The sequence below is a fragment of the Mustela erminea genome, chromosome 1, assembly GCF_009829155.1.
Source record: "Mustela erminea isolate mMusErm1 chromosome 1, mMusErm1.Pri, whole genome shotgun sequence".
Classification (NCBI taxonomy): Eukaryota; Metazoa; Chordata; class Mammalia; order Carnivora; family Mustelidae; genus Mustela; species Mustela erminea.
Window position 1 is genome coordinate 83,911,509 of NC_045614.1, and position 27,209 is coordinate 83,938,717.

A 27,209-nucleotide genomic window follows, 5' to 3' on the forward strand; every position below is an offset into this window, starting at 1 on the left:
AAGGAAGAAAAGAACATTTTCGCTTGAGAATCCACTTACTTGCTTACATTTTCCACTATAGTAAGAACAAGTACAAGTTTTATGACTTTTTCTTTTAAATTGATTTTTTTAAAGATTTTATTTTATTTTAAAGATTTTATTTATTTATCAGAGAGAGAGAGCAAGCACAGGCAGACAGAGGCAGAGGGAGAAGCAGGCTCCCTGCTGAGCAAGGAGCCCGATGCGGGACTCGATCCCAGGATGCTGGGATCATGACCTGAGCCGAAGGCAGCTGCCTAACCAACTGAGCCACCCAGGTGTCCCTAAAGATTTTATTTTTAAGTAGTTTCTATACCCAAGGTGGGGCTCACAACCTCGAGATCAGGAGTCACATGCTCCACAGACTGAGTCAGTCTAGAGCCTCAGATCAATCCATAAATCAATCTGTATTTATTGTTCAAGTATAATTTATTTTTTTAGAGATTTATTTATTCATTTGAGAGGGAGAGAGAGAGAGCACAAACAGGGGGAGGAGGAGATGGAAAGGGAGAGCCGTCAAGAAGGCCTTCCATCAAGAGGAAGAGCTGGAGGTGAAGTGGAGGGAGCCAGCACCAGCTGCAACCTGCCAGGCATCTACTGGTCATCTCACTGAACCATGATGGCATTCAGATATGGTGCCTCCAAATTCCTTTCTTGGCCAACTCTAACCTGGAACCACACAGGGAAGAGGATTCTGTGAAACAGTTTCCAGCTTAATCAAGGAAATGCTAGGAGATTCTGGAGGAAATGTAGTGAGTTCCATTTTGGACATACTAACTTTGAGTTGGCTGTAAAACATCCCCACGGAAAGGTCTAGTAAGCTGTTGTCTTGTCTAAATTTCTTCAATATGCAAACAAATTGCTCTAGAACTTTAGTTTGAATCCATCCTGGGGTGAGAGGGTGGAATGCAGTTTTGGATTATAAGCCTAGGAACTAAAGGTATTGGCCAGGAGTGAAGACAATCTCAAGAAACAAAAAGACAGTTCAAACAAGGTCCAGGAGTCAGATAATGACATAGGGCAGCGAGATGGAGTGGGCAGACCCTGCAGGGCAGGTAGGAGGCAGCCTCCTGGAGGGACGGCCTGAGATACCTTACTTCCACCGACTGAGAAGAGAACTGGTGTATACATTAAGCGTAGCCTTCTGGAATCAGTATTTTGAAAGTGCCATACTTACAAGAAAAAAACTCAACTGGATAGGCCCTCTTATTTTTTGATCCTAGGATGGAGGCATAAGACAGTATATTTAATGAATGATTCTCCTTTTTGAAATTTCAAGCACAGGTTTGTTACTGAATACAGTTTTTGCCCTTCCTCCTTCATAGTCCTTCAGAATCATAAAGAGAGTTCTGACCGAGGTTCCAGGTGATGTCGTGAACATTCCACGTGGAGAGGTCTCCCATCACATCTGTGGGACAACGCCCCCCGCGACCACCATCATAACCACCTCCAGCCATCACCATTACTATCCAAGTTGGAGGAACAGAGACTGGGGAAAGGTGGTAAAGAGAAGGCTAAGGGAGGTAACAATTCCAAATGAGCAAGGAAATTAATAGTGCTTTCAGGTAAATTTTCATTTCTATTGGATGACAGATGTAGTCAATGAACATTAAAAAAAAAACTCAAGTGTAATTAACGTACAGTATTACATTCATTTCAGGTGTACAATGTAGTGATTCAACAGGTTTTTTGGTAAAGATTTATTTATTTATTTATTTGAGAGAGAGAGAGAGAACATGAGCAGGGCGAGGGGCGGAGGAAGAGTCAGAATCTCCAGCAGACTCCACAATGAACACAGAGCCTGACCCTGGGGCTTGACTTCCCAACCCTGACATCATGACCTGAACTGAAATTAAGAGTCAGAAGCTTAACTGACTGCACCAGGCCCCCCAGTGATTCAGCAGTTCTGTATATTACTCAGAGCTCATCATGATAAATGTGCCCTTAACCCCCCTCCCTTTTTTTTTTTTGCTTGTTTGTATACAAGTTTGATGAGAAAGAAAACACAATTGTAAGAAACCAGAACACTCAGGGGTCGCTCAGGCTGAATACACTTGATAACCCTCCCGGGCAGAGGGCTGAAAACTATTTGGCAGATTCCCTAAATCAGTAAATCAGATCCCAGTGTAAATGATCAAGGCCACAGACAGACAAGTAGGATCCTAGGGAGAGTCTAGGAGGTGGGACTCTGTGAAAGATCCCACCTGTTTCCCTCACTGCCCCTCAGGTAACTGTCGATTTATTCTCTATACTTAAGAGTCTGGTTTTTTGTTTGTTTCTTTTTTTCCTTTGTTCATTTGTTAAATTCCACATGTGAACCATGTGGTATTTATCTTTATCTGACTCACTTCACTTATCATTATACTCTCCAGATCCATGTATGTTCATACAAATGCGAGATTTCATTTTCTATGGCTGAGTAATATCCCAATATCCCAAGTTTTATATACATACATATACATATATATGTGTTTGTGTGTGTAATATCCATATATATGGTTATAAGTAATATAAGTAATATCTATAAGTATGTAGTATTTATAAGTAATATTTATATCTATATATGGATATTACTTCTTTATTCACTTCTCTATCAATGGACATTTAAGCTGCTTTCATAATGTGGCTATTGTAAATAATGTCCTCCATACTGTTTTCCACAGTGGCCACAGCAGTTTGCATTCCCACCGACAGGAACAAGGGTTCCTGTTTCTCCTCATCCTCGCCAACACCTGCTGTTTCTTGTGTTTTTGATTTTAGCCATTCTGACAGGTGCGAGGTGATATCTATCTCATTGTGGTTTTGATTTGCATTCCCTAACGTTGAGCATCTTTTCATGTGTCTGTTGCCATCTGTAAGTCAATAAACAATTTTATCTGCAATGTTCTTTTTCCTCCACTTTCTTAGTTATCAAATGAAATCGTGGCTTCCTGTTAGACTAAGTATATGAGGAAATGATATATTCTTCTGTCTACCTTATACAAAAGAGGGCTTCCATCCCTCTCTATACTCTTATTCTGCCTTGTTTTTCTATCTTTCTTTCTTTAAGATTTTTGTTTATTTATTTGACAGAGAGAGAGAGAGAGATCATAAGTAGGTAGAGAGGCAGGCAGAGAGAGGGGGAAGCAGGCTCCCCGCTGAGTGCAGGCCTTGATCCCAGGACTCTGAGATCTTGACCTGAGCCGAAGGCAGAGGCTTAACCCATCTGAGCCACCCAGGTGCCCCTCTGTTTTTCATGTTAGTACTTAACCCCCAGCTGGTATTACAGGTATACATGTTTCCTTTATGTATTGCCTTTGTATCAGAATACAAGCTTCATCAGAGACCATGCCTGTTTTGTTCACTGTTGTATCCCCAGCAAATAAAACAGTACTTAGCATATTGCAGACACTCAAGTATTTGTTGACTGAATGAAAGACACATTGCACTCTAAGCATAGCTTCATGTGAGAGAGAACTGTACTATGGCTATTCCCCATACACAAGAAAATAAACCTCTGGTGTAAAAGATTGACTCTAAGTCAAATGACAGTAGTAGTGTGCCTTATAGATTGTCCCAACAGTTCATCAAGCCTCAGGAAAACTGCAACCTTTACATGAATATTGCCAAATAATAGCAAATAAAAATATTTGTAATACATTTTAGCCAAAAGAGCTCAATAGCTTTGCCAGTACTCATTTCTCTCCATACGTCTCTGCTTGCCTGTCCAGTTCCTTCCCTGGGTCCTCTTCCTCCTTCCTCCTGCTAACTGGTCATTCCCTTGAATTTGCCTTGGACCCCCCCTGTTGATCTCTCTCCACTGTGAGTTTTTCTGGGTAGGCTTCTCAGGTGTCGTGATGCCACTCATAGCTAGATGAGGGGTTAGGTCCCTGGGTGGGCACTGTCCTGGACTTCATCTGACCTGTTTAATTCTTTACATGAGCACATGAATGGCTCTGCAGACTCCTCCCCTCGAAGCTTCAAGCCTTACCTGTCTGTGTGTCTTTAGCAACATGTGCTCACTGTAGGTGGCCTGGCGTAGGTGTTGAAGAAGTGAATGGAGGGGGTGCCTGGGTGGCTCAGTGGGTTAAAGCCTCTGCTCAGGTCATGATCCCAGAGTTCTGGGATGGAGCCCCGCATCGGGCTCTCTGCTCAGCAGGGAGCCTGCTTCCTCCTCTCTCTCTGCCTGCCTCTCTGCCTACTTGTGATCTCTGTCTGTCAAATAAATAAATAAAATCTTAAAAAAAAAAAAGAAGTGAATGGAGGCTGATCAAATTTGGTTTTGAGACTGAAGTGTTTATCAGTGAAATTGATATAATTCTGGTTTTTGCTTTTAAAGATAAAGATAATAGAATGAAATAAGACAAAGTTGAAACAAGAATGAAAAAATATTGATAATGTTTGAACCTGGTGGTGGTCATATGGGGGCTCATTATACTCTTCTATTTTTGTGTAGTTTTAATTTTTTCTGTTTAAAAAGACACACACAAAAATTTGTTGTTGAGGCAAAGCCAGGAAGGCCTACAAATATGCTAATATTTTCAGAAGCATTTATGAGGTGGAAATTTGTAAATAGGGGTGTCTGGGTGGCTCAGTGGTTTAAGCCACTGCCTTCAGCTCAGGTCATGATCCCGGGGTCCTGGGATCGAGCCCCGCAGCAGGCTCTCTGCTCAGCGGGGAACCTGCTTCCCCAACTCTCTGCCTGCCTCTCTGCCTACTTGTGATCCCTCTCTCTGTCAAATAAATAAATAAAATCTAAAAAAAAGAAGAAATTTGTAAATAAAATTTTACAATATAAATGAGTAGCTATATTCAGTACAGTTGTGCCCTTCAGGGAATTAAATATAAATAAAGAAAGCAGCAAAACATTTTAAAATTTTCAGAGCTTTGCTTGTTTAATTTTAAATCGTATTGCTATATGTAAGCCATAAATGAAGGTTGCTAAAGCCCATTGCCAATTACACCATCTTATTTATCATTTATCATAGAAAATTTTCATCCCTAGATATAAGACTTTTGCATAGCATATAGAATGAAAATTCTACTGGGAAAAAAATCTTAAAGATATTTGCCTATTTTCTATAGCTATTGTATTGCTTTACTTATGCATTCATTTTTAGTTTACATAAGTTTCTCAAAATGGTGTTCCATTTTCTTTTAAGTCTTTATTTATTTAATCTCTACACCCAACGTGGAGCATGAACTCAGGACTCCAAGATCATGAGTCCCAGGCTCCTCCAACTGATCCAGTCAGGTGCCCCTAAATTGTGTTCTGTTTTATGTGTCCAGTTTATTATTATTTGTTAAAGTGAGTAATCATTGTAGTAAGGCAATGATATATACAGTTTACCACAACATATTAATAAATACATATAACACAATTCTCAAACACTCAGATTCAGGTACTGCTATTAAAAAAATCCTCACCCAGGGCACCTGCCTGGCTCAGTCAGTAAAGCGACTCTTGATCTCAGGGTTGTAAGTTCAAGTCCCATATTGGGTGTAAAGATCACTTAAAAAAAAAAAAAGATTCCCATTGACTTACTGATTTTTTTAAAATTAGTTTTTTTTTTTTTTTTTAAGATTCTATTTATTCATTTGACAGACAGAGATCACAAGCAGGCAGAGAGGCAGGCAGAGAGAGGAGGAAGCAGGCTCCCTGCTGAGCAGAGAGCCCGACGTGGTGCTTGATCCCAGGACCCTGGGATCATGACCTGAGCTGACGGCAGAGGCTTTAACCCACAGAGCCACCAAGGCGCCCCATTAAAATTAGTTTTATATAGAATATATTTTCCTCTAAGCGTTACAATTTCATGTGTTCATGTCATGTGATATGTTTTAATTTGGTTCAGTCCTAAGTGTCCCTTTTTGCTTAGAGTAGAAGGTGCAGGCAGTTTTCGAGCGTCCCCTATTGCCAATTGCTTCACCATTTATCTCATTTGATGCTATAAATAATCGTGTTCATTTACAGATAAGAAAGCAGATGTTCAGAGAAGCTTAATAACTTGGCTAAGGCTATATAATTTCTAAGTGACGACAGGCTTTTTTTTTTTTTAAGACAGTTCTTTTTTTAAAATCCAAACTCTACATTGTTCATAGTATATTGTTTTGTCAGTCCATATTCAAACTTTCAGTATGAGACCATGACTTAGTATTGAGTAATAATGGCAGATTTTAGGATGGTCTACAAAATTTACATTTCAGAAAAGATGACAGATATATTTTATAGGTAAGTATATTTATGTAAGTTATGTTAATACTATTAATGTATTATTATATATTTAATTATTATGCTTAATATAATAACACCTTATATAAGTGATATAATTATACTTATATAGAAAATATATAATATATATTATTGATATATGATAATTATAAAATGACACATATATTATTAATATATTATAGTATATCTTATATATACATATTTCAAAAGATAGATAACAGGCCACTAACCAAGACTGGGATTTGGGAGGTGGGGGTGAGACTGGAGAAAAAAGGTGAAAGCTCTTTCATTTCTAGTTTATCTTCCTGTCTTGAACTTAAAAATGATTATGTATTACTTTTATGCTCAGAGATACTATTTTGTCATCAGGACTAAATATATTCATTTCTTATTTTAACAACTATAAGCGTTCTTGAATACCTGTTACTATGCTTGGAATATTCCAAGTCCCTACGGGCCTCAGACATTCTTATTGTTGTAGGCGTATCTAACGCATTCAATGTACTAAGATCAAATACAACTTCTGTGAGTTGAGTTGAAGTTAAATATAACTTACGTGAAGTTGAGTTGAAGCTAACATGTCACATGTCATAAACATTTAAAGCTACTAACTAGGGGCGCCTGTGTGTCTCAGTGGGTTAAGCCTCTGCCTTCGGCTCAGGTCATGATCTCAGGGTCCTGGGATGGAGCCCCACATCGGGCTCTCTGCTCAGCAGGGAGCCTGCTTCCCCCTCTCTCTGCCTGCCTCTCTGCTTACTTGTGATCTCTGTCGGTCAAATAAATAAATAAACTCTTTTAAAAAAATAAAGATTTTATTTATTTTAGAGAGAGTACACCAGCAGGGGGAGGGGTCGAGAGGCAGGCAGAGGGAGAGAATCTCAAGCTGACAGGGTGCTGTGTGCTGAGCCTCATGCAGGGCTCAATCCCCCCATCCTGAGATCATGACCAAAGCCAGAAAAGTTGGATGCTTAACCGATTGAGCCACCCAGGCACTCCTCCTATTCATTTTCCTGTGAAACCTTTAAGGAGGGGGAAAAAAAGTATTTTCAGCAAGATAAAATGGAGTACAAAAATAATTATGCTGAAATTTTAAATCAAAGAGCTAGTTTTCAAGCATAAACCTTTACATGCCTGGGATACAAGCTTGTGCTGATTTCTCTGAGTATTTGTTCTTAGATTTCTAGATGACTTCGTAGAGACTTTGCCCAATTTTATTCAGGCATACAAAGTTCAATCACCAATTTTTTGAGTACTTTTTGTGCGTCTTTTTTTTTTTTTAGGAATGATAGAAAGATGCATCAGAATATTCAATAGTAGGCCCGCATAGAGTTTTGAGAACCTAAAACAAATTGCAAAGACAAGGGTCTGCTTGCAAGGACTTTCAATGTGTTAGAGCACATGGGTGGCTCGGTGGGTTAAGTGCCTGACTGTCCACTTGGGGTTGGGGCTTAGCTCATGATCTCACGGATCAAGAGATCAAGCCCAGAGTGGGGCTCTGTGCTCAGTGGGAAATCTGCTGGAAGACTGTCTCCCTCTGCCCCTGCCAGGTGCTCACTCTCTCCAATTCTATGATACATAAATAAACATAAAAAAGAAAAAAGCTTTCAATGTGTTATTCCTGGCATGTCAATATCTTTTGTCCTGTTTGCAGAGTGTTTTGGAAATCAAGGGAATGGAATGAGGGAAAATCAACATTTGAATCAGAAAGTGACATCTCACTTTCATTGAGAAGAAGGTGTTCTAGAAGGAAGAAGAAGGACAGACCATCAGGAGACTCTGAAGACCATGAAGAGAAGCGTGACCAACCGATGACAGTTCCCTGTTCCATATGCAAGCGCGAAATTGATCTACCTGATGTTTTCCTGCATAAAAAGCAGCATGTGGCTCTGGCCACCCTGGGGTTTCAATGGATGAGTACAAAGAAACCAGCGCTTCCACTGGTTTCCATTCAGAGACAGTTTATGATCACTAAACTATTGTCATTTTCTATATTCACTGAAAAAGTCCTCCAGAGCATTAATAATGCTTTTGAGCTACTTTGGAAGAAACAAATACCAGCATACTATAAGATCATTGATAACATTCACAGGAGTTCCATATGTTCTCAAGCAATCTGTCATGGATTGATTAAAGGTGTAGCCATTTGTGAAGACAGAAATTCTACATGGAAAGCTGACATGAATGATAAATTCACTGTGGTGAATAACTTTGGCAATAAACCTGATGTGTGTTTTTTTGGTTTGTTTGATGGACATCATGGCGCTTCAGCAGCAAGCTTGACTTCAATGGAACTCCCAGTTTTACTTCTCCATCAACTTTCCAGATTCGATCCTTCCTACCAAATGACTCCTGAAGAGCAAAATGTAATCAAATCCTTTCACACGGTATTTAGGGAAGAATACATAGCTATAGAAGAACTTTTTTCCTCCATAAAGAAAAAGAGAAAAAAGTTGAAATGTGAGTATGAAAACATACACAAAGCCTTTGCGAAAGCGTTTTGGAGAATGGACAGGCTTTTACGTCTTGGAAGGAATGAAGTGTCCAGGGTTCGATGGAGTGGCTGTTCCGTAGTTACTTGTATATTGGAAGGCAATATTAAAAAACCCTATACTGAAAAGAACTGGAAAATCAATAAAGCTGATGACTTGGCAAAGAGTTTCCCTTCCCAGATGATGCCACGAATAATGTCTGGAGTACTCCATATTGCAAACACTGGTATGTACATGGAGTAGTCTCATTACACCTTACAGTTATTTTTTATCCCTGGCAGCAAAACTCCTCTTGCTTCTGGAGCTATTTAGTGACCTATGATTTAGTGACTTACTAATCCCTTGAAATTCCATTGACTAAGAAATGATCAAGAACCACAGTTTTTTTTTTTTTTTTAAGATTTTATTTATTTGACACAGAGAAAGAGATCACAAGTAGGCAGAGAGAGAGAGAGAGAGAGAGAGGAGGAAGCAGGCTCCCCACTGAGCAATGAGCCCAATGCAGGGCTCCATCCCAAGACCCCGGCATCATGACTTGAGCCAAAGGTAGAGGCTTTAATCCACTGAGCCACCCAGGCATCCAAGAACCACACTTTAGATGCAGATTGCAGGTACAAAAATAATTGTAATTTTTTTTTCCCCAAGAAGGAACATATATGTAATAATTTGACCAAAACATTAAATTTTCTAAATGGGGTACCAATATAGCTGTAGATAAAGGCAAAGCAAACATATGACATTTGCTTAGATCTGAATGAAACATAAAACATTTCCCATACTTCCCTTTTTCAGGAGAATGGAAAGTTTTTTGAGGATTGTTACAAGTCTGGTTGTTTAAACTGGTCAGTTATTCTGATAACACATTTGGAATAGGTCACTTGTGCTCAGTGGGCAAAGTAGTATCAATTTAATTTTAGAGAAAACAATAGTTTGTGCCTTTACTTGTGCCTATACTTATAAGTTTATAAGTATAAATTCCCTTCTCAAACATTTGGCTGTGTTTTTAAAATTGTATTTCAAGAAGCAATCCTTTTAGGGCTAAAGTTCTACCTTAGGAGGTTGCCAAAATGGAAAGCCCATAAGTAAAACATTTTTAGCAAAGTTAAGCTGAGTTCCATGAGATGCTTAGTCAGGTACCACTCTCATCAACAGAATTATTATTATTTTTAAGTAAACCCTACCCCCACTGTGGGGCTCAAACTCACGACCCTGAGATCAAGAAATCTCTTGGTCGGGCACCTGGGTGTCTCAGTGGGTTAAGCCTCTGCCTTCGGCTCAGGTCACGATCTCAGGGTCCTGGGATCAAGTCCCACATCTGGCTCTCTGCTTGGCAGGAAGCCTGTTTCCTCCTCTCTCTCTGCCTGCCTCTCTGCCTACTTGTGATCTTTCTCTCTGTGTCAAATAAATAAATAAAATCTTTGAAAAAAAAAAAAAAGAAAGAAATCTCATGGTCTATTGACTGAGCCAGTAAGGTGCCCCTGTATAGAGTTGTTATTATTTTTTTGAAGATTTTATTTATTTATTTGAGAGAGCAAGAGAGAGCATGTGCAGGGTGAAGGACAGAGGGAGAAGCAGACTCCCAGCTGAGCAGGGAGCCTGATGTGGGACCGGATTCCTGGACTCTGGGATCATGACCTAAACCGAAGGCAGATGCTTAACCCACTGAGACACCCAGGTGCTTGATAAACAAGGACAGTTTATTTATTATTTTATTTCATTTTTAAAGATTTTATTTATTTGTGAGAGAGAGCACAAGCAGAGAGAGTGGCAGACGGAGGCAGAAGCAGGTGCTCCACTGAGCAAGGGGCCCAATACAGGACTTGATTCCAGAACCCTGTGATCATGACCTGAGCTGAAGGCAAACGCATAACTGAATGAGCCATCCAAGCATCCCTAGAGTTATTGTTACTATTTTTTTTAAGATTTTTTTTTATTTATTTGAGAGTGAGTGACAGCACAGAGAGAGAAGCGGACTCCCTGCTGAGCACAGAGCCGGAAATAGGGCTGGATTCCAGGATCCTGAGATCATGACCTCAGCCAAAGGCAGATGCTCAACCAACTGAGCCACCCAGATGCCCCTGCCCTAGAGTTATTATTAATAGTAGTGTCCACTTATTGAATAGGGAATATAGCCCAAGTTTTCATTTAGTCTTATGAGAACCCTGGTGTCTAAAGATATCCTCATATCTTCTAAGTATTTTTTTTTAAGTGCATTCGACATATAACATGGTACAAGTTTAAAGTATATTTATATGATATTTATATATTGTAATATTGCCGTTTGGGTGATAATTAGCACTTCTATCATGTTACATAATTATAATTTCTTTTTGGTCGTTGAAACAATTAAATTCTCCTCTCAGCAAGTTTGGTGATTATAACACAGTATTCTCGATATTCCCTATACTGTGCTTTAGATCTCCAGGATTTACTACTTGCTCCAAGTTTGGACCCTTAAACATCTGTTCTATCTCCCACTTCCCCCTTTATATCTAAGTGTTGTTACCCCACTTTTCCAGATGAGAAATTAGAAGCTCAGAGAGGTGAGATAATTTGTTCAGGGTCTCGGACGTAGTAGGTATTGGAGCTGGGAATCAAGCCCACTATGTCATGCTGCATCTGAAGGGAATTGCTTCCACAACCAGAGGAGGCTGGATCCCAGCAAGTGGGATGTGTCTGAGATGGTTCCGAACCAAAACCAGATAATCACAAAGACTACCACAATGTCCAGGTCCCTGGATGTAAGCCTGTTTCTGATCAAGCTCTGGTTCTGAGCCCAAGATGAGTACTCCAGAAAAGCAATAAAAAGAAGCCAAGTCCAATGCCAGGTTCCTCAGAATTTTGTCATTTCTCAGACTTTATGCTGAGATGGCTTCGGAGCAGGTCTACTTCATGCGCAGTTTTCAGATTTTACACCACTCTGGGGACCCATATTCTTGGACGTGGGACCTCCATTAGAAAATGTCATTATAGGAGTGCCTGGGTGGTTTAGTTAAGTGTCTGCCCTCAGCTCAGGTCATGATCCCAAGGTCCTGGGCTCAAGCCCAACGTCAGGTCCCTGCTCAGCGGGGAGCCTGCTTCTCCCTCTCCTACTCCTCCTGCTTGAGTTCCCTCTCTCTGTGTGTCTCTCTCTGTCAAATAAATACAATCTTAAAAAAAGAAAATGTCATAATACATCAGGGTCTTGTAAAATTGAAGGAAGAATTATGAGACAGTGAATAGACACTATCATTAAATGTCTAATTTCCTATGATTCACTACTTCCAGGATCACTGCTGTTTGGCTGGTTCTCATCTCCAGGTCAGACATTTGTTGGATCTAAATTTTCAGGCTTACATAATTGTGTTAAACTCTTTTCATTTAGGCATCCTTTATTTTAATAGAGACAAATATGTAGGGAAAAGTTCCAACTTGTGAAAAGGAGGTCGTGATTGCTCCTGAGAGAAAATGATTTAAATCGGTTAGAAAAAGTAAATTTTCACAGAAATTTATCAAGAGCATGTGTTGTATTTTCTATAACAAGACCTATAATTATAGCACGGGAATTTACCTTTCCTGTATTTTTCGGTATTTCCTGTACAAATTTATTTAAATTTGTAAAATACCAGGGCCATCCCAACTCAGGAATTAAATAAAACAAAACAAAAACCTCACTATATAATGAAACATGAGTGCAGTAATGAAGCCACTGAATAAATTTTGAATTCATGCATGTGGGAAAAAATATTTCCAAACTGACATTCTTGACTTTTTTATTCTTAGTGCTTCCCATTTATGTTTCATTTTATAGTTTCTCTTGGTGCTCTATTTTATTTCAACTAATCCTCATAGAATCAAAACACTAACAAATATATTTATACAGAATACATAATTATACTTTTCTCCTAACCTTAAATAAACCATAAGTTTTACATTTCTAATTAACCACACTAGTTCCTTAGAAACATAAAGGATTCTTATCTGATCCCTTTGTCTCTCCCAGTGTTTTTATTTTTAATAGCTTTATTGAGATATAACTCACAAAGCACACAATTCACCCATGTAAATTGTGCGGTCCCAGATGTGTGCAACCATTCCCATAGTCAGTTCTAGAACATTTTTGTCCTCTTAAAAAGACACCCAGTACCCTTTAGAAATCAGCTCTCTAACCTGCCATTTCTCCAGGTCCAAGCAACCACAAATCTACATTCTGTCTCTATACATATCCGTATTCTGGGCACTTCCAATAAATGTAATCATAGAATTTGGGCCGTTTTGTGACTGTCTTCTTTCACTTTGCATGTTTTGAAGGTTCATCGTGTTGTAACAGGCATGAGTACTTCTTTTTGTTGCTGGGTAATATTTCACTGTATAATTATGCTGTATGTTGCTTATCCATTTATTCAGTTGAAAAACATCTGAGTTGTTTCTAATTTTTGGCTATTATGATGAAGAATGCAGGCATGGACATTGTACATAAGTTTTTGTATGGACATGTGTTCACTCCCTTGGGTATATACCCAGGAGTGGGATTGCTGGGTCCTAAGGTAATTCTACACTAAACCATTTGAGGAACTGCCAAACTATTTTCCAAAAGGCTGTACCGTTTCACTTTCCTGCCAGTAACCTATGAGGGTTTTAATTTTTACACATCCCAATGCTGTATTTCTGATTCTAGCCACCTTAGTGGGTATGAAGTGGTATTGATTTGCACTTTTCTGTTGACTCATGATGTTGACTATCTCTTTATGTGCTTACTAGTCATTTGAGTATCTTCTTTTGAGAAATGTCTACTTAAATCTTTTGCCCGTTTTTAAATTGGGTTACTTTATCTATTGAGTTGCAAGATTCTTTTTTATATTCTGAATACAAGTCCCTTACCAGTTGTATGGTTAGGAAATACTTAATAATAAATAAATAAATAATTATTATTAATTCTGATAATTAATACTTATCTTCTGAAGCAAAAACTTTAATTTTGATGAAATCCAATTTATCAACTTTTTTGTTTTGATATTTGTAGTTTTGATGTCGTCTATGAAACCATTGCCTAAACCAAGGCCACAGAAACTTATACCAGTATTTTGTTCTAAGAGATTTATAGTTTTATCTCTTACATTCTGGTCTATTATCCATTTTGAATTAATTCTGTATATGTCATGGGGTAGGGGTCCAACTTTATTCTTTTCTTTGTTGATAACACAGTTGTATATTATTATCTCTTTTACTACCTTATTTTGAATTGATTTCTTTATTCCTATTTATCTCATTTGTTAAGTTGTTAGTTATAACTCTTTGTTATACAATTTTTTAAGTTTAACCTCTCAGAGTCTACCATCAAATGATATATACCACTTTACATATAGAATAAAAACCTTACAGCAGCATAATTTTATTTCTTCCCTCTCAGACTTTTTTGTTCAGATGTGTGTGTGTGTGTGTGTGTGTGTGTGTGTGTATATATATATGTGTGTGTATATATATATATATATATATATATATATATATGAACTTGTCTCTTTTTATACAAGCATACCTAGGAGGTATCGTAAGTTTGGTTCCAGACTACCACAATAAATCAAATACTGCAATAAAACAAGTTGGATGAATTTTTGTTTCCCAGTGCCTGTAAGTTATGATCACACTGTATTGTAGTCTATTGCATGAAATACATTATGTCTAAAAAGGCAATATGCACACACTAACGTAAAGTATTTTATTGCTAAAAAATGCTTATCATCTGAGGTCTCAATAGTTTGAGTTGTTACCTTTGGCAAGTAGAGGGTCTTGCCTTGATGCTGATGACTGCTGGCAGATCAGGGTAATGGTTGCTGAGGTTTTGGGTAGTTACGGCAATTTCTTAAGATAATAAAGTTTGCCATATCCATTGGTTTTCCTTTCATGAGTGATTTCTCTGTAGCACGTGACACTGTTAATATTTTACCCACATAGAACTTCTTTCAGTATTGGAGTCAATCCTCTCAAACCCCGTCACTGCTTTATCAAGTGAGTTCATGTGATATTCTAAATCCTTTGTCGTCCTTTCAGTGATCTTCACAGCATCTTCACCAGGAGTAGATCAGATTCCATATCAAGAGAACACTTTCTTTGGTCATCCGTAAGAAGCAACTCGTCATCCATTTCGTTTGATCAGGAGACTGCAGTTACACAGTCCCAGCTGCAGCCTCCACTTCTAATACTAGTTGTCTTGAATTTCCACCATATCTGCAGTGACTTATGGCACTGGTCTCGAACCCCTCCAAGTCATCCATGAAGACTGGAATCAACTTCCAAACTCCTGTTAATGTTGATATTTTGACCTCTGCCCATGAATCATTAATGTTCTTAATGGCATCTAGAATGGTGAATCCCTTCTAGGTTTGAACTTACTCTCCCCAGATCCATCAGAGGAATAATTATCTATGGTAGCTATAATTTCATAGAAGTATTTAATGACTTGAAAGTCAAAACTCGCCTCCTTGACCCATGGGCTGCAGGATGGATGTTGTGTTAGCAGGCATGAAAATATTAATGTTGTTGTACATCATTAGAGCTCTTGGGTGACCAGTTGCATTGTCAATGAACAGTAATATTTTGAATCTTTTTTTCCTGAGCAGTAGGTCTCAATAGTGGGCTTAAAATATTCAATAAACTGAATACACGCACTTTCATCCAGGCTTTGTTGTTTCATTTATAGAGTATAGGCAGAACAGATTTAAGACAATTTTTTTTTTAAAAGATTTTTATTTATTTGACGGAGGCAGAGGCAGGCAGACAGGCAGGCAGAGGGAGAGGGGGAAGCAGGCTCCCCGCTGAGCAGAGAGCCCAATGCGGGGCTCGATCCCAAGACCCTGAGACCCAAGCCAAAGGCAGAGGCTTTAACCCACTGAGCCACCCAGGTGCCCTAGGATTTCTGGGATGGTAAATGGGCACTGGTATGTGAATGGTTTACTTTATCTATTCAGTATGTCTAGTTTGTACATATTTGGGGCTTAAAAAAAAGTATTTTATTTGACAATGAGAGACACAGCGAGAGAAGGAACACAAGCAGGATAGGTGAGAGAGGGAGAAGCAGGTTTCCTGCCAAGCAGGTAGCCTGATGTGGGGCTTGACCCCAGGACCCTGGGTCATGACCTGAGCTGAAGGCAGATGCTTAATGACTGAGCCACCCAGGTGCCCCTCGTTTTTTTTTTTTTTTTTAAGACTTTATTTTAGAGAGAGGCCGATCACAAGAGTGGGAGGAGGGGGCATTGGAGGAAGGTGAGGGAAAGCGAGAATCTCAAGCAGACTCTGTGCTGAGTGTGGAGCCTGATGTGGGTCTCTATCTCATGACCCTGAGATCATGACCTGAATGGAAACCAAGAGTCTGAGCCACCCAGGCGCCCCAGTACCTATTTGTTCTTAATAATTCCATTCAATGAGGCCCCAGAAACTACTTTTGTACTAGTGATGCAACCTTACATAATTGGTGAGCTTCATTCTTCTTACGTATTTAAAACATGCATATCCTTACCTTGAGGCTGTATTAAAGCAATCACTTGGTAACCTTGAGAAGAGAAAGACAGGAGCTTGAGGTGGTCAGCAATTAAGGAATTGTGAATAGTAGAAAAGTATTGGGAAAGCTATGACTGGTCTCTGGATCTAGAATGAGCTCATTGGACAGAAAACTAGGGCACTAGAAAACAAAAGTAGTTTCTGATAATTATTTCCAGTTTCATCGTTTTTCTTTAAAACCTAATTCAGGGATAGAGTCCCACATTGGGCTCCTTGCTCAGCAGGGATCCTGCTTCTCCCTCTGCCTGCCACTCCCCCTACTTGTGCCCTCTCCCTCTGACAAATTAAATAAAATCTCTAAAACAAATAAAATCTCTAAAATAATAATTCCAGAATCACCTTACTCTATGCAGGAAAAGAAACCATATTCTTTTTTTTTTTTTTTTTAAAGATTTTATTTGTTAGAGAGAGAGAGAGAGAGAGAGGGATACAGAGCGCAAGCACAGGCAGGCACAGTGGCAGGCTAGAGGCAGAGGGAGAAGCAGGCTCCCTGCCGAGAAAGGAGCCCGATGCGGGACTCGATCCCAGGACGCTGGGATCATGACCTGAGCCGAAGGCAGCCGCTTAACCAACTGAGCCACACAGGCGTCCCAGGTAACCAACCATATTCTTAAATAACCCTGACTTTTTTATATGCTTTACCTTCCCTCTTTTTCTGGGTTATGTTGGTGGTGAACTCATATATTGTTAGGCTCTAGATGTACAATAGTGCATTTGAGTTTCATGGTCATACAGCTTACAAAATGAACAAAGGGATCTTTTAAATAATCGATGAAAACTGGCTCCCCATCAGCAAGGCTCTCATACTTATCAACAGTAGAGTCATAAACCTGGTGCCCATGCATACGAATTCAGCCTTTCTTGCCAAAATTAGTCTTACAGAAAAACTGGATATAAGTTGTTTCCCTGACTTCATTCACATAATTTCATTACGCTTCCAATTTAGGTACACCTCAGTTTGAATTTCCTGTTTGTCCATGCTCCTCCTCAATTGCTTTTTCTTTCCCCAATAACTATTTCATTTCTCAAGCTCTAAGTTATTGCTCCTTACTACTTTAAACCCATTAATCTACTTCATAAGAATTAAAAGTTTTTTTGTAAATGTGTCTGAAATCAAGTATTTATAGCTTCATCTCAATCTTTGGATTGCCTCTCTTCTCCTGCTTTCCCCTTCATGGAACCCAAAGGAAAAAAAAAAACAAAAACCTTTATCAAGTTTCAACTTATTAAATTCACCTTCTTAAATCTTCACAGTAACAATGAAAAAATAACACTGCAGGTAGAAAACTCAACTCAGGGAAATAAAAGTGACTAAATGAAGGTCACACAGACATCAAGTTGGAATTAAAGCCCAACCAAGTGTGTCAGACTCCCAAGTGTTTCCAATTCTCCACGCTGTTTCCTCCAAACCAAGTTATTTCTGGGCACTCCTGCATCCCAGATATGTTTCTTTTTCTTCCACTACAAATACTTTTTTTTCCATTTTCCTCCAGTTTTTTAAAAATTTTCCTATTATCTTTAATGGTGAGTGGCTTTATCTGAAAAAAAAAAAAATCTTGATCTTGCCCATTCACATCTAGAATTCATGATTCTAAGGTCACTCCAAAGTTTACAGGAGTACTCTTCATTTTCGCAAGTTGAAGATAATCCAGCAATTAAGTGCAGGAGGCAGTCACATCATTGTTCTCTGTATAAGGAATACTTTGCCTGACTACACATACCATCTTGAAAAGGGTTGAGTATCATCTCAAAGCAGTTTTTCTAATCCCTGTATAATTAATGTACCTCTTACAGTAATCCTGTTCCACTTTTGTTCTGATAATACTTTCTGAAGGGCACAATCTCTCCAAACTGCTGAAGCTGGTAACTTTGTCTAGGAATTTGAAGTACTGATGTCCAGATTCACAGAAACTTTTGTATAAGAGTCTTCAGATCAGCTCACTGTCTATTCTCATTCCCTCCCGAGATGTTACAGGAACCTTTCTTTAAAGCCAGTCTTTGGGACGCCTGGGTGGTTCAGTTGGTTAAACGGCTGCCTTTGGCTCAGGTCATGATCCTGGATCGAGTCCATCAGTGGGGAGCTTGCTTCTCCCTCTGCCTCTGCCTGCCACTCTGTCTGCCTGTGCTCACTCTCTCCGACCAAAAAAAAAAAAAGCCGGGCTTTAAATTGTCATGAACTGTTTCTTTCCCCTTTCGGTTCCCCAGACATGTGGACACAGAGTGTTATTTAAATCTTCCTCCAATTTCCCCTCTTCCTTGGGACTTTTTGTTCATTAGTCTCTTAACTTTCAGTTTAATGTAGTCATCTGCTTTCAACAATTCCACTTGCAGCTGACAGCATATGCAACGTAGGCTCTGGCACCAAGAAAAAATTACTAACTCTGCACATAACAATTTTCCTTCTTGTTTGTCCCAACAGTACTCCTCCAAGGCTTGAATCTTATTTACCCTCTACTTCTTGGACTATGCATGAATAGTTGAGTATAGTAAGCACCTCTTCCTCACGTTTTTCTTCATGTACCATTCACATAGGAAAGGATGTGAATTATTCAGAAGGCACTATTTCCATTTACACCAGGATGAACAAACTGTCAACTAACTCAAAGCCAGACAGCAAGTAAATGGTAGAGTGAAAAGAGCAACCAGAATTTAATGACCTTCTTCTAGAAGTTCTCTTGTACTCAGTCCAAGGGATGTTCACAACAGTAAAATAAGCCAAAATGACATTTCCTACATCTAATGAGCAACTGGGAAATGGAAAAAAAAAAAAAAAAAGGCAAATAGTGCATAAGGTTATGCTTACCAATTTCTGCAGAGGCAACTAAAATAAAGATACCAGTTTACCACTTTTCACTGTAACAACATAATTGTATTAAATTATTTTCAAATCATACAACAGAAGAACAGTACTTTCTCTTTTGCTGAGTGGTCTTTGAATTGCCGCATGCAAATAAAACATTTATGAAATCAGTCGATTTAACTATTCTGAGCCAAATAATGTCCCCTGTGTTTTCAGAGCTATGGTCGCAACTATTTCTAGTTTATGTACACACACATAACAGAAATTTTCTGAAATTTAAAAGAAAGAAATTTAAAAGAGGTATTGAATCATATGTCCTCCTAACAGAACATCTGATTACCCAGGTGGCATGTTCATTACCAATCCATGCTGTTTTGCTGGTACAGTAATAATTTACAACTCAGCAAAAGTCAAGAATTATTTTACCAATTTATCTTCTGCAGAGTTTAAGTAAAATGACCAGAAGACAAGACAAGTTAATACAAAATAATAACCAAACTACAGAAAAGTAAGAGGTCATGTAGTTTTTAGGACTATCACTTATACAGTTCTCTGGTTTTAAAAACATTTTCCAGGGACGCCTGGGCGGCTCAGTTGGTTAAGCATCTGCCTTCAGCTGGGGTCATTATCCCAGGGTCCTGGGATAGAGTCCCACATCAGGTTTCTTGCTCAGTGGGGAGCCTGTTTCTCCCCCTGCCTGCTACTTCCCCTGCTTGTGAGCTGACAAATAAACAAACTAAAAACAAAAACAAGAACCAGTATCTTTTGAACTCCCATTACTTAATGAGCCAACAGGTTCAGCCTATGTCTGACACTGATGCTTCATCAACTTAAACTCTTTAGGTCCAACCATACTATAGTTGGGTAGACTTTAGCCTTCTGAAATCTCAATTTCTTTACCTCAAAAACAGGATTAGAATTGAACCCCTGTAGCAACAAAATTCAGATTCCAGGTATAGTACCATGCTTGAAACCAGATATTCTAATGTAAATTTTGCATGATCCCAGGGATTTTAATTCTCAAAGGTACTGTAATATTCAAACATCATTCAAACTCCATCTCAGAATAATTTATATACCCTCTTATAAACAATGATTCCTTATCAAGAAAAACTTGCTTATGCTTGAATATACAATCATGTTCCTGAAAACTTGGGGAAAATTATTTTCTTAATAAACTAAAAAAATTTTTAATAAACCAAAGTTAGTTTCAGTAGTACAACCATCCCTTAATCTGTTCAGATTATGTTTAGATTTTTTAATGATTTCAATGAAGCACACATCACAAGTTCATCTGAACCATGATAAACTACAATCAACTTTTAAGACTTCAGTTTTTAATCAAAGGGTTTAATTTAATGTTGGCTAGCTATTATCCATGTAATACATTAATAATACATTTTTTTTCTTTACAGGGCTAATTGACTTAATTTCTTTTTAACCACACAACATGAAACTAGTAAGACTGACATTAACAGTGGCATTGTAATTTTCTTCATCGCCCATACCTATAATGTGCTTAAGTTTTAAGTTTTACCAGGTACAAAACTATCAAACTCCACTTTTTAAAAAAAAATCAATGCTTGTGTTTTTAATTAAAAAGGCATTTATTTAAACATTTTAAAAATGTCTACTCTATAGAATATATAGAATATATGCTGGTCATAAAAAAGTTCAACTCTTGGCTCTATAAAAAATTCAGAAGCTGTTTCATAAAAAAATTAATGGTTATTTTGTATTTGTAGTTTTAGTTATTTTAATATTAAGTGCAGCATTTTAAACACCAAGTTACTAAAAAATGAGGGATAAACAGGCCTCTCAGTTTCAAATGTTAATTACCGTAAGTCACCTAATATTATCAGTATTTCACATTACATAAAAAATATTTTAAAATGGCCTTTCTACGTATGCACTGAAACACAGAATAAAATTAACAGCATATTTTGATACAATTGGCTGTTAAATTTCTAAGATCAATTTTTTTCTAATAATCTTCTAGGTAATGTACAAGCAATCTTATGCAGAAATGGAAGAGGCTTTTGCATAACCAAAGAACACACTACGCGAAACATAACCGAAAGAAGAAGACTACTTCAGAATGGAGCAATGATCAGTTCAAACGAACCATATGGGCTCCTAGAAGGGCAAATAAAAACCACACGAGGACTTGGATTTCATGGAAATCTCAAACTGAAAAAATCTATTATACCAGCACCTCAAACTATCTCTGTCCCTATTGATGACTTATGCCAATTCCTTATCTTAGCTACTAATGGACTCTGGGAAGTTTTGGATACAAAGGAAGTCACTGCACTGGCAATGACAATATTTCAAGTATATAAAGAAGCCTATTATTCTAACACACAAAATCAATCTTTACCATCCAAAGAGCCTTTCCCAATCTATGAACCAAGCAATTCTGTATCAGAAAGTAATATCCATATATTGTTTCAGTATAAACCTGAATCTACAGAATGTGTATCAACTATAAATTCAAAGGAAAATCTGTTTGATTCAACATGTTCTAACCCTAAAAATGAACAAAGATTTCTACCAGAAATGAGTAATCATGATCTTTACAGTGAGAAAGTAATCAATGGACCAACCAGTGTAGATGAAGTGTCCAAAAATTCAAGTGAAAAAGAACCACGCACTGAAAGTTTCTATGAAGGTGCAGCCAAATATATTAGCCATGAACTTGTAAGTGCTGCTTTAGTGGCTGGCTCCAGAGACAACATTACAGTCATGGTAATACTTCTCAAGGGAATTGAGTATCAGTTTCTGACTGACAAAAGATAAAGTTCCAATTATCAAGAGTATAAAAATGTAAAGACAATTCTTCAAAGAACCAGATATTAGGATAATACTTCAATACCACATAAATAATTTTTAAGACTGTATTAAAGAAACTATAAAAGCATATTTTAAGTTACATAATACCATTTATATATGTTCACTGTTCCATGCCAAAAAAGAGAAAAACAAGTACTTGCTTTTTTATACCACTTTATTCCAACCTGAGCACCTCAATATAAAACTAAACACTGGTGAACTGTTTTCCTTACTAATTCTGAATTACTGTAATGTACAAGTTCTGCTAGCAGTTCAACACTTAAATAGATTAAATCATCTCTGACACATGGTAGATTTCATATAATGAAAATACCTAGAACAATTAGTGCAATATACTGAACTGATCAAAATAAAATGAACTTTGGAAAACAAGCCTGCAAGATTGTTACTAACATACTGCAATACTTATGTTACAAATTACTGGTACATTGTTTATTATGGTTCTAAGCCATGTAGGAACAACAGAAGCCCCTTCCTTTCAAAGGGAGAGAAAAGGAAAAATTAGCTGTTTTAGTAACTGTACATTTTGTATACTTTTAAGTAATTCTTAAATATTACAGGAAAGTAATAAACATATATGGAGACTACAGTGCAGTACCCTATTTACAGTACAGCTGAAGATCGAATTTAAAATAATCAAGTTTGAATGTACATAATTGTTAGTGCATTGACTATATTATGTCCAAAGGGAACAAAAGCTCCCTCCCTTCCCCCAAACAATAAAACCTATGTAATGGCTAGCAGTGATTAAACAGAAATCACAGACACCTGGTTCGTTCCACTTCTGCTGAAGAGCTCACCTGTTTGAAGGGAACACTATCCATTAAGATGCATTTATCAGTATTCATACTCTTAAAACAAGATGAGGTTACATTTGACTTTTTTTTAACCCCACTAAAAATATCAGGACTGGCTATACTTTAGATACCACTAATGTTCGTGTTTTCCCCCCTGAAGATGTGGGACTGTTTTCTTGTGGTTAACTTGTTAAAATGTGGAATGTACATTTTAAATATGCATACTAAGAAATTACCAGTTGCCTGAATACTGTAGCTAAGCATAAATTTATTTTTAGAACCTCCTTCTAAAAAAAGGCTGTTTTTGAAAAGCCCAAATTAATAAGTTCCAAATCTTTTACATAGAAGTGGCTGGTTAACTGTGGGTTTACATCATCCTTTGACTCTATCCCTGGTGACGAGAAATGATTCCCTAACCGTCCAAGGAAACAAGCGTACACGCACAGCTCTCATTCCCCCCTTCTACTTCTGAAACATTAGTCAGAGGGTCACATGCATGTTATTAAAAATTAAGTTCAAAACACTTAAAATAATTCTGTATTAGAAACTTGACTCTATCATAAGTCTCTTCTTTTTGGAAGTCATACTGGGCTGGTTAAATGCTCCAATTCCACTGTCATTAACATTTAGGAAGCAGAAGAAAATTCCAGCAAGTTCAAACTGGAGGTTTAGTTACTACAACACTGACTCCTGGTTGGCTGCGTGGGTTCAGTAAGGTCTACTCCTCTTCCTCTTGCAGAATTTGCTCCTGGATTCTGTGGTTCATTCTTTGGCAACTTTTTAGCTGAGAGATAAATTATTAAAATACACACAATTAGAATATTCATGTTAGAATTATTTTCATCTGCTGACTTATGATCTCCCCCCGCGCTTGGTTAACCCTAACTATCACAGAGCTATTTGCTCATTCTTTTCAAGTGTTTATTAAGTATCTACTAGATATTACCAAATACTATTCTTTGGTCAGTCCTTAGTGAGGTTAGTGGGTTGAGGGAAGGGTAAGATGAGGAACAGTTAGAGACATACAATTAAAACTCAAGTTGACTGGAGCTATATTTAATTCTTTATATTCAGTTAGTACACCAGAATAGTAGTACTTTATTTCATTATCATTAATACCTCTACTGTTTAAAGAAAATCTAAGTCAATAAAGATGATGGCCAGCCAATGTTTATAAAGAATCTTAGCTTGAATCAATGATCTCTGGACTGCTACATAAATACTTTTTCACCAGTAGCTCTGCCTACTCTAAGCAGACTTGATTCTGAATGGTCTACCTCAAAAAACTTTCCCAGTTCTGGGCTGCATGATCCTGGCTTGCCACGTCTGGATAAAGTCCTCAACAAGCAGTTACAGTTTTAGCTCTGCTAAGCTCTAATGGCCATTCTCTGGAGCCTGGATCCCACTGATTTAAAAACATACCTGTTAGATGTAGTCTGCTTGAATCCCAAAGATTCTTCATATGCTGCATTCACTGAATATTAACTATCTCTATGAGTACCAGTTATAAAGGTTACTAAAAATATTGGTATTATCAACCCTGGGCAGAGACTACTATGGTTGAATTCTAGCTTTACCTTAGCCATGACTCAGGTTACCCAAAAAGTTGAACATGCTCTACTTCAGTATCTAAACGCTCAGTTGCACTTTGGATCTTTTATTTGTTTTAATATTTCACATCAACATTAATCATCTTAAGAATCAAGGGAAATGTTGGAAGAAAAGCCTTCACCTTGGGCTAATTCTCTAGAAACGGTGCTAGGGATGGTAGGGTAAATGGTAATAAAATGGCAAATTTCCAGTGAAATATATTTTCAAACGAAGGCTTATAGGGATAAAGAGTAAACTAGCATTTATAAACTTTACTATAATTAATACTCCTAGATTTTGAACTGAGATTTCTCCCTTTATCATACTTTTCAATGAGCTTTCTATAATTAGATCTGAAATTACAAGGCTGAAGGAAATAAAGTAGAATGAGAAACTTTTAAGCTTCTACTGGTAAACTTTTACTGTGAGAAGATAAAATAAAACACAACTTAGAGGTCACAGAAGCAGTCTTCTGTCTCACATCTTATTATTACTTATCATATTACTATAGTAAAGGTGATAATATTTGTTTGCTATATGGAACTGGAGCTTACCAATTTGCCCCTAAATTAGGATTTTAAGAGGCTAAAAAATCCCAGATCAAGTTCATGAAGACGCCCAATGAAAGCCATGTAAGCAAAATCTTACCACATTGAAAGCAGATGATAAATTTATTGTAGACTTCCTCCCACTAAATAACTACTCCCTATAGGAAGTCATCAAGAGTGAAAATAACGAGTGCACTGTGTGATCTAAGTTACTAATCTGGTAAATGAAACAGAAAGGCCACAATTCAATTTAATGCTTGGTATTTCTTTAAAGGAAAGAAACATTGTAATTTCAGGAAAATAGCGAAGTTCTAATACATAGGTTACTTTGTGACTGGAAAAATATATTAGCACATCTGAATAAAAAGCACAAATTAAATCAAGTCCAAAAGGGGGTGCCTGGCTGGCTCCGTGTAACATGTGACTCTTGAACTTGGGGTCATGAGTTCAAGTCCCACACTGGGCACAGATTACTAAAAATTAAAAAAACAAGCAAGCAAGCCCACCTGGTGGTGTCTTAATACCATTAGAAAAGTTTAAAAGTTCAGCCTGATTTGATGGACCTATTATTTTCTTGATTTCTGTTACTAGCTTTTCAGATGTGATTTCTGAGTGTAATCTTGTGTTCTATTTATAAAAAGAGCGTATTGTCACACAATCCTTCACAATTATTTCCCTAATAAACTTCGAGCCTGAGCTCTTCAGTAAAATATTTTAGTGTACAACAGTTAAGTTTTTTTCCTATTGAGCCTAAATGGGATACCATTAATTTCTCTCACTTAGTGGAAGATATTCTGACAGTATTTGTAGCAATTCAGCCTCTGAACCAGCTGTTACTTGGTTAATTTGCATGACTTCAATAAAAGGAATATTTCTTACTTGGGCATAAGTCTGTGGGCACCCCAGTTAATAAAAATGTTTTGGAATGAGAAGAGTGCTTGGTGCATGAATAGTGCATAGACAATAAAATGCAAGAGCCACCAATGTAGACAACTTCCCGATGTAGGACTTGATCAATCCCAGAACCCTGAGATCATGACGTAAGCCAAAGGCAGATACTTAACCAACTGAGCCATCCAGGTGTCCCAATCAAGAGTTTTTAAAAAGAAGACAGTTAAACCAAGTATGCCACAATGTAACTTGCTAACATCTACAGCTTGGAAAAAAACTTACCTATTGCCATGAATATTTCATTTACATTCATCGATGTTTTGGCTGATGTCTCCATGAATAATAAACTGTTGTCATCTGCATAGGACTGTGCTTCCTGTTTACAGAACAACAACAAAAAAATGATATACACCCTTTGCACATACCTGACTTACTTTTGTTAAAGAATAAGAAGCTTCTTTATTACCACTCCAGCTTGATTACCTATAATCAGCAACTGTGTAACAAGCAACTGTTACTAATGAAAGGTAAGAGAGGTAAGGGAACTCCTGTATGTACCTTTTCAAATTTCTTTTGCCTTAACTTCTTGCACTATCCCATTCTGATTCAACCGGTCTCACATTAAATTTGATTTCAAACGGTAAGTTATAGAGGGTGGAAAATTAAAATTTTCTTCAATCTCCTGGGGGAGGCTGGGTGGCTCAGTAGGTTAAAGCCTCTGCCTTTGGCTCAGGTCATGGTCCCAGGGTCCTGGGATCAAGCCCCGCATCGGGCTCTCTGCTTGGCAGGGAGCCTGCTTCCCTCTCTCTCTCTGCCTGCCTCTTTGCCTACTTATGATCTCTGTCAAATAAATAAATAAATAAATCTTAAAAAAATTTTTCTTCAATCTCTATGGCACATTTTATTTATGCTTATCAGTTGCAATGAAATCAAAGGGAATCTAAATATCTAATACTGGCCTCAATCACTACATGGCTAACTATATTTTAATTTTGAATATGTCATAAATCATTCCTTTAAAAATATTACTACTCTATATTTTTGTCATGCTTTACAATTTACACGTATTATTGCCTTGATCCTCAAGTTGTTTTGAAGAGCAACCAATTACCTTTCCCATTTAATGAAAAAGATGAGTTTCCTTTGAACTGTTCTGTGAGAAGGCCACTTCTGACTATAACTTAACTGTTCTATCTCCCCCTCTATGATGTAATCATCTTAGAAAGAATAGGTTATTATACCTCACATGATCGTAACCAGAATTAAATAAAATCACACGTGCAACATGCTCGGCTTACTACCTACTGGTGCCAAGAAATATTAGTTCCCTTTCTCAGCCCATGTACTCCATCAATAGCCATCATCAAAGACAATTTTCCCATCACTCATATTATATATATATAAAATGACCACAACAGGGAGCCTGGGAGGCTCAGTGGGTTAAGCCTCTGCCTTCGGCTCAGGTCATCTCTGTTTCTCTGT

General features: G+C 37.7%; 2 protein-coding genes across 4 annotated transcripts in view; one reads left to right on the forward strand and one right to left on the reverse strand.

The window, feature by feature from the left end:
• Positions 1–1,412: 1,412 nt before the first annotated feature.
• Positions 1,413–22,270, forward strand: PP2D1 (protein phosphatase 2C like domain containing 1). Of its 2 annotated transcripts, XM_032332050.1 has the most exons (3): positions 1,413–1,583; positions 7,878–8,941; positions 21,048–22,270. In XM_032332050.1, the coding sequence occupies exons 1-3, from the start codon at positions 1,555–1,557 to the stop codon at positions 21,845–21,847; spliced, it is 1,893 nt and encodes a 630-aa protein (XP_032187941.1). In that variant the 5' UTR covers positions 1,413–1,554; the 3' UTR covers positions 21,848–22,270. The 2 variants fall into 2 exon arrangements, with proteins under 2 accessions (XP_032187941.1, XP_032187937.1); XM_032332046.1 differs by lacking the exon at positions 1,413–1,583 and having other exon boundaries at positions 7,834–8,941.
• The window catches only part of RAB5A (RAB5A, member RAS oncogene family), a 29,010-nt gene continuing 23,838 nt past the window's right edge, over positions 22,038–27,209 (reverse strand). For both annotated transcript variants that reach the window (XM_032332053.1, XM_032332055.1), the window contains exons 5-6: positions 26,010–26,103; positions 22,038–23,482 (exon numbers count right to left, since the gene is read on the reverse strand). In XM_032332053.1, the coding sequence (XP_032187944.1) occupies positions 23,367–23,482; positions 26,010–26,103 (210 nt within the window). In that variant the 3' untranslated portion in view covers positions 22,038–23,366. The remainder of the gene's footprint in view (positions 23,483–26,009; positions 26,104–27,209) is intronic.